The sequence below is a fragment of the Lagopus muta genome, chromosome 24 (assembly GCF_023343835.1).
Source record: "Lagopus muta isolate bLagMut1 chromosome 24, bLagMut1 primary, whole genome shotgun sequence".
Lineage (NCBI taxonomy): Eukaryota > Metazoa > Chordata > Aves > Galliformes > Phasianidae > Lagopus > Lagopus muta.
In genome coordinates, this window is record NC_064456.1 from 112551 (window position 1) to 120860 (window position 8310).

At 56.8% G+C, this 8310-nt stretch overlaps 1 protein-coding gene across 1 annotated transcript; it reads right to left on the reverse strand.

Moving 5' to 3' along the window:
* Nucleotides 1-7158: 7158 nt before the first annotated feature.
* Nucleotides 7159-7803, reverse strand: CLPS (colipase). The gene is made up of 3 exons (XM_048926276.1): nt 7714-7803; nt 7380-7502; nt 7159-7296 (listed from the first exon to the last, which is right to left on the reverse strand). The coding sequence occupies exons 1-3, from the start codon at nt 7801-7803 to the stop codon at nt 7159-7161; spliced, it is 351 nt and encodes a 116-aa protein (XP_048782233.1).
* Nucleotides 7804-8310: the final 507 nt, after the last annotated feature.

Here is an 8310-nt window from a genome sequence, read left to right on the forward strand (position 1 = left end):
TCCCTGCGCAATACCTCTACGGAGGTGCAGCTCCGTGCAGTGCCCGGGAGCTTCTCGTCCCCATGCAATACCAGAGCTCCCCCGCGCCAGATACTGCGAACTGCCCCCCGCCCCTCAGTCATCATGCAATGCTTCCCCAGCCCTGAGCAGAGCCTCTGGAGGGATCGAGCAACGCTACCGAGGCCACACCCAAACCACGACCCTGCAAACTGGAGTGGACCCTCCCACTCCCTCCCCCCTCCCTCCCCGCCGCTTCCCCAAGAGCTGCCCTATTCCAGGAGGTGCCCCCAGTGTCCTTCCGTGGAACCCCAGGCCTGGGTGATGCTCCACGGGCCCTCAGCACTCCGATGTGAGACCCACTGATCCCGGCTTCTGCTCAAAGCCATTTCCTGCCCCCAAATCTTTGCATTTCTCTCCACCTCCCTAGGGAGGAGGGGAGGGGAAAGGTGTCCTCACTGGCACAGCTACACCTCGTGCAGAATCCTGTAATAAAGCCAAAGTCCTAAATAGCAGCAGCTGTGGGGGGCTGCAGTGGGCTGTGCAACCGTAATGCTCCATTTGTTTATTCGACAGAAAAAAGAAAAAAAAAAAAAAAAAAAAAAAAAAAAAAAGCGCATACAATAATATGCATAGGAAGAGAGTACTGGGGTGTTTCTATAACAGAGACCTTCCAGTGGCCATTCCCTCAGCACAGTGTGGGGGTGCTCTGTCCTCCCCCACCCCAACTTTGCAATTCGTATTTGTAAGGAAATTCGATGTTAGAAGAGCACGAGCTGACGTCAACTTCCCCACGCCAGGAAATGCACGGTGCAGCCCTGTCCTCGCCTCACCCGCCCGCAGTGCCTGGGTGTTGTAGCACAGCATTATGCAAGATCCCGCTGCGCTGGGCTGGGAGCAGAGTTGCAGCCCCCAGCAGTGGCATGGGGTGCAGAGAGGTGATGGCAGGATTGGGACCCACGGGAGACAGCTGTGGGCATAGGAAGAGGTGGGACGTGCTGCAGCATGGTACTGCAACAAGGGGAAATCTTGCATGGTTTGGATGCAAAGCCCTGGTGCTGGGTGTGTTGCTCCCCCTCCTCAGTTGTCCCGCCCCCCCTCCCCCCCAATGCCTACCCCATCCCAGGAGGAAATCTACTCCTCTGGAGCAGAATTCCAGGAATAATCCCTGAAGGCACTGCACAGCTGCCAGGGCACTGCCTGTCCCTCGTCAGTCATCCCACTGGCACATGGATTCCCCTGATGGGGACAGGGATCAGGGTGAAGCCTTGAACTTGGGCACTCCAAGTGACAGCTGGGCATGCTGGACACCTGGATACCCCTAGGGTGCCAACCTGGGCATGTGCCCCCACACCCTGTGGAATGTGATGGCAAAGCCTTCTGCCCAAAGGTAATAAAACTGAAAAAGGGGAAGGGGGAAAAAAAAAGAAGAAAAAAAAAAAAAAGAGGAGAGGAGGCTGGAGAGGAGAGGCATTCCCTGCTCCTTCCCTCCTGCAAAGTGCAGCACCTCTAAGCCCAGCGCACCATTGCTCCCTGAGTCCTTCCTGCAGCAATGAGGCTCCCAACACCAAACTGAGCCCCTTGCCCCTTTTGGGGGTGCAAAGCAGTTTGTTGGGTGGTGCCCCCCTTGCACCCCTCCCCCTCTTCCCTGTAAGTTCCCCGGGCAATCCACTTCATGTCCCAGCCCAGGTTGGGGGCTGAGTTGTGCCATGATGTGAGCTCAGCCCTTTGCTGCAGCAGTCGGGTGTTTACGGAGGCGAAGGGCTGGGGTTGCACAACCGCAGTGTGAGTACACCGTGTCCCTGGTGATGGCTGAGGTGCAGCTGCAATGGGGCCACAGGGGCACAGGGGGCCCTCAAAGGTGGGGCCTGGTTATGGGGTGCATGGCTGCATGCTGCATCTGATCCCACAAATCTTTCCAGCAGAGAAGTGATGGTGGGATGTTGCACACAGCCATCTACATGCTTTGCTCTGAAGTGTGGAAACAGTGCTGAGGAGAGCCCACAAGTCCACCCCTAGAAATTGCACGTGGCGACCCAGTGCCCCACTGCTGCCCCATCACAGCCCTGGCCCTGCTACCATGCACCCAGCGCGCACTTCAACGTGTGCTAGGATCCACTGCTGCCCCCTCACAACAGCTCCCTGTGTCCCGCTGGGGTGGCACAGACACCCATGGGAGAGCACAGCAATGCAGTGGGGGTATGCAATGCAGTGAGGTATGCAGTGTAATGGGAGTGAGCAATGCAATGGAGGTGTATGTTGCAATGGGGGTGTGCAGTCCAGTGGAATGCTCCCCGCAAGGATGAGTAGCAATGCAATGGGTGTGTGCAATGCATGGGTGCCCCATGGCACTCCCCTCCTCCACGGACAGCTTTATGCCACCCAAAGGGTAAATTATACCTCTGGATTGTCTTCTCCCCAAAGGAAAGGGAAAAAAACCCACCAAGAATGTGTATATATATGTATATAATATATATATTATAATTATACATTTAAATATGTATTTTTAAAAATATATATTGAAAGCGGTGATGCTGCTCTGTAAATGAATGGCAGGAGGGCAGAGTCCAAGGCTCCAGCATGGCACTGGGGGGGCCCAGCATGGCCCCAGCACAGATAACACCATGAGTGCTGGGCGCAGGATGCAGAGAGCTGAGTGGGAGTATAAATAACGGCCGCTGCGCGTTCTGGCTGGGGGCCACTTCTAACACAAAGTACATTCCGGTCTGGACGTAACAAACTGTACCAGCCTCTGCCGGGGCGGGCACAGGGGTGGCGGTGCTCCATGCCAGCCACCCCCACCCCCAACTCAGCCATGTCCTGGGGGCATTGATGGAGATGGAGGGAGGTGGGTGGGGGTGGGAGCAGGACCCTGGGGTGTGCAGTGCAATGAGGGTGTGCAGTGCAATGGAGGTGTGCAATGTGCTGTGGGTGTGCAACGCAGTGCAATGGGGGTGTGCAGTGAATGGCAATGCGGTGCTGTGGGAAGGGGTGCTGGGGGCTGCACTGGGGAACGATGCTGCGTGTGATGTCACAGGGTTGATTGGAGGGGGTGCGTTGCAGGGGTTAAACTGAGGGGGATGCTAGGGCGTGATGCAGGAGTTACTGGCACAGGGGTGATGCTGGGCTGATGCTGGGGGCTGTGATGCGGGGGGGGGGGGGGGGGGGTGATGTGGACCACATTGGAGTGCAATGGGGTGGAGCAGGACATTGAGGACAGCGGGAGCCGAGCGGTTCCCACCCCACGGGGCACCCCCAGCACGGGGATGGGGGTTTCCTGCCCCTCCTCTCCCCCCCCCCCCCCCCCCCCCCCCCCGCACTCAGCTCTCCCTTTGACCCAGCGCTGCCCGCAGTCCCGCGCGGCGGTTTCCCTCGCCCCTCTCTGTCGTCCCCACCCCCCTCCTCTCTCCCCCCCCCCCCCCCCCCCCCGCTTCTGCTGAGTCAGGGCTGTTCCCTTCTCCCGGTACATCGCGTCCCTGCGCCGGGACCTGGCACCGCGCCCGCCCCCACCCGCAGTGCTGCTGCGGGGTCACGAGAGGCCCCGGGCACCCACCCTCCAGAACCCCCCAAGAACCCCCCCGGGAGGCTCTGGGTTACAGTTGGGAGCGGCATTTTTGTAAGGAGAATGTGAGTGCAGCATGCTCTGCTCTGCACAGGGTGACGTGGCCCTGCTGGGTGTCCTCGTCAGCATGCGCTGCACACAACCATTGCACTGCACTGTGTTGCAAACACTCATTGCAGTGCTGTTCATCCTTGTACGGTGCATCCCCGTTGCATGCACACCTCCACTGCATTGCACACCCTCACTGCATTGCACGCTCCCAGAGCATTGCACTTTCTCATTGCACTGCACACCCTCAGAGAATTGTACACCCCCAGAGCACTGCACACCTCCATTGTACTGCATTGCACTGCACACCCTCATTGCATCATCCCTATGTTAGCAACCCCCAGTATCACATCCCAGTGCAGCTCCCAGCATTGTCCACAGCACCCACAGATCCTCCTCCGCCCCAATAACGGCTCAGCACCACTTTGGGGAATTCTACCCTAAAAACATTGATCCTGGAGGATCCTACTCCAGAGTCTCCTGCCATCCTGGAGCCCTCCCTATGCTAACATAATCCCATCCCCCCTCCAACATATCCCTCTAATTAATTCCTCCAGTAGCACAAAGCATTCGGCCAGCAGATTGGGGGAATTTGCTCCTTTGGTCCTTCTGGAAATCATCAGTGGCTGCTGCTGTGCTCCTGAGGGGGCTCAGGGCCAACAGCATGGTTTGAGGGGTCCCCACCATAGCACCCCCATATGCATATCCAGGTGATGACCCCCTGCTTTATAATAGGGCAGTGGGGTGGGGTGTGATGGGATGGGATGGGATGGGATGTGGTGGGCATGGGACAGGATGGGAGGGAGTGGGATAGGAGTTTTATGGGATGGGATGGGGGTATGATGAAATGAGATGAAATGTGGTGGTGTGGAGTGCAGTGATGGGGGACACCAGCACCCGCACTCTGCTGCCGCCCTGGGGGGCTGCTCAGGGGCTGTTCCCAATGTGTCCTTCAATTTATCCTCCTCCACCTCCAGCTGTGAGGAAAACACAGGAGCAGGAGAACAGGCGGTGACATTGCTCCCTATGTCCCATGTGAAGGCCAAACAGGAGAGGCTGGGAAAAATCTGCAACAATTGCTTTTGGCAAAAGGAGCAAAACCAGACCACTTTTCAAGAATTTTGCTTTTCCGTTTTTTCTTTTTTACCTTTTACCTTTCATTTTTTGTATTTTTTTTCTTTCTATATTTTTTTTCCTTGAAAGGTCTTTATCCCTACAGTGAAAGTTGGAAATCATGTCTGCACGCCAACATTGTCCCTGAGCTGTGCAAACCCCGCAGAGCTTCAGGCAAACCCCGGTCAGCGCCCAGGGTGGGGTGCCATGTGGAGGGGTGCGCCTACAATCAGCCCCATACCCTTCCCCAGAGCCTTGGGTGCATGCAGCAGGACCTGGGGTCACCCCAAGGATTAGAATTTTCCTGCAGTACAGATGAGCCCCACCTCCATCCAAAGCCACCCCAGTGGTGGATGTGCACCCAGGGGAGTCACTGAGCAACCCCAGCTGCAATTGGGACACGTTGCAATGCAATGACCAAAACCGACGCATGCATTTCTGCAGCTTTAACCCCACTTTGGGGTGCACTCATGGATCCCTCCATGGCACCATGGCACCATCAAATCCTATTGGCACTGGAACCAGACCCAACGTGCTGTTTGGCCCTCGAACCCCTTTCCTACCAGCACTCATTGTGCACCACTGGAAATAGTAGGGGGCATCCAGTGGGTGGGTGCTAACAGCTGCCATTATGAGAGGGGTACAGTTAGGATTGGGGTTGGGACTGGGGTTAGGGTTAAGGCTGGGAGGGCCCAGTGCTATCAGGAAGCATTTGCCCACCCCTCAAACTCCTTCTCCCAAGAGCAATTCTTGCTGGGGATGTTTGATGGATGAGCACTGGGGCGGCACCTGAAGTGACTCCTGAACTCCAGTTCCAGGCATTACATGGGGTGGGGAGATGTAAGGAGAGATCCCTGCTGAAATATCGTGTGAATAATGGTAACAGTCACCATAGAAATAACAAGAGAAGAGGTGAGGCTTGCAAAAATGGTGGTTCTAATGTTAACAAAAGGTAATTTTATTTTATTTATTTATTTATTTGCAAGAAAAAGGGTTAAATAAGAGCAGAGAGAAGGAGAGGTGAAGGCCATGGGGCCAGCAGGAAAGGGGGGGGACAGGGGGAGGAGAGAGGGAGGTTGAGGTTGTGCAGAGCAGAACATCCTGTACCCTCGTGTTAAAAACAGCACAAGCGGAGGGGGGGGGTGGGGGGGGGGTGGGGGATGACATGACACGCACATGCAGCAATGGGGGATGCAGGGACATCATCATATCCCTCTCCCTCCCCCCTCATGTGGCTTAGGGGGCACCAGGGGTAGTTCTCAGCTCCAAATGAGATCTGGTGGCCATGGCCATCTAACTCCTCCACAAAACCATCTCAGCTGGACTGAACAGCCCTCCCAGCACCACCATGATTCTGAAGGTCCTGGCTGCTACGGATGGGATCCCCTCTGCCACCTCCCTTCCTGTGCTTCATTTTCCCCATTTGTGGCACATGAACCCAAAGCAAAATGTTGGTACCACGTGCCATGTTGGTGTGATAGCCACTCAGAGCTGAGCATTGAGGAGATGAAAAGCAGCACATGGAGCTTAAGAGGATGTTGGCGCTGCTGGGTGAGCAGGAGGGCCCTTCTCATGCCTCCACGCTAAACGCCCACTGCATCCTCCTGCTGGAGCCAGAGTTGAGGGATGGTTGTGGGGACCACAGTGTGCCCCAGCAGGGTGCTGCTGTCCCTATCCCCATCTCTACCTCCATCCCCGTCCCCATTCCTGTTCCCATCTCCACCCCAATCCACCCCTACTCCTATCCCCACCCCATCCCCATCCCGTCTCTAATTCTCATGCCATCCCATCCCATCCAACCCTCCCACCCCCAGCCCTGTGCCTGCTGCTCTGTGGACTTACTCTTGCTGCTGTTCTGCATGGACGACCCCAGTTGCCATCAGCCTGGTGCTGTATGAGCTGCTGCTACTGCTGGAGGTGCTGCACAAGGGCTTTGCACAAGCGCAGTGTACTGCAGTGCATGGCAGCACCGACACCTCACTGCACGAGGTGCTGTTCAGGGACAGCTTGTGGCTGGCCAAGCTGCTTACAGCCTGAGGAGGAGGTGCAGCTGCAGGCATTGCAGGGTCATCCTCAGCTTGCAGTTCTGCATGCTGGGCTGCAGCCTAGCAGCCACCACCACCACCACCACTCTGAGTGACCACAGCTTCACCACCACCTTTGAGTTCCCTGCATACCCCACTGGCAAGCTGAGAGCATTTCCTACCAATGGTAGTGCTGACAGCCAATAAACCTCCACTGCTGCATCCAGCTGTCCCCCCACATCCTTATCTTGACGTGACCTCATTGCTTATTGCCCACCTGTGTCCCAAACCGATACTTCAATGCACCACACACACAGAACACATGAAGCCCTCCCTGTGCTGTCCCCTCTGCCCCACAATGATGGCACGGCACAGTGCTCAATGGTGGATGCTCTTTACTGGGACACACGTCTGTCACCGCAGTGTGGTGGGGTCACGTTTGTCATAGCAGACTCCATAGTCGGTGTTGGTGATGGAGCCCCCGATGCTCCACTTGGCGTTGCAGGACAGGCCAGCCTCACAGGGACATTTGTAGTAAACCCCATAGAGACTCTGTGGGGACAGATGCATGGTGGGGCAGCACCCTTCGGGGCCACTCCTGGGCTGGGAATGGGCAGAGGATGCACAGCACCTACCGTCCGGGAGCAGTCCTGGGTCTCGGCAGCCTTCTGGCTGCACCGTGCCAGGCTCAGCGCAGTGTCTCGCTGGCAGCAGCCACTCTTGCACTGCGCACTCTGCAAGCACAGCTCTCCAATGTCCTGCAGCATCAATGGAATCAGCTCACACCCAGAACCCCACACCCCCCACAAAACCCAACTGACCCCACACAGCCGCATTCTCTTCTGCTGCCCCACAAACCCACTGAACCCCCTCTCCCTCTGTCTCCCCATCTGCAAAAGAGTTTTTCTCTCTGTCTTGGGGCACCCCAAAATGTATGCTGAATGGTGGGGATATATGTTCCCCTATTACCAGGTTGAAGATGAGCCCCTGCTCACTGGGAGCGCCCAGAGCCAGGGCAACGAGCAGCGCGGCAAGCAGCAGGCGGAGGGGCAGCACCATGGTGGGTGCAGGTAGTTTTGGGTGCAGGTGGGTTTGAGTGCAGGTAGGTTTGGCTGCTTTATAGTCAGCACCTGCCATGCTCCCTCCTATCGCACCTGGCCTCGTGGCACTGCACCACAGCTCCAAGGGCGGTTGTGTGGCACCGTGCTGTCCCCAGGTGCTGCTGCTCCTTCAGCCAAAGCAAATGTCAGATAACAGTGCTGCACTTCCCACGAGGGGATCCACTGTGCCCAGAGCCCAGGAACTGAGCCTGCTGAGATGTGGGGACAGCTCTGGGAACGGTGCAGCTTTCAGCACTCGACAATGATTAACGCCAGCACAGCAGTGGCCTTCTTCAGTGGCCTTTGGTGGCCTTCTTTAGTGGCCTTCGGTGGCCATGCAGTGACGTTCAGGCTGGCCCTGGCAGTGGCCTCCCCAAATGACACAAGGACAAAGCCCTATGGTGTCTCTGCATCCTGTCCCCTCCCTGTCTGCACCTCAAGTGCCCCACCTGTGGGGCACCAAGAT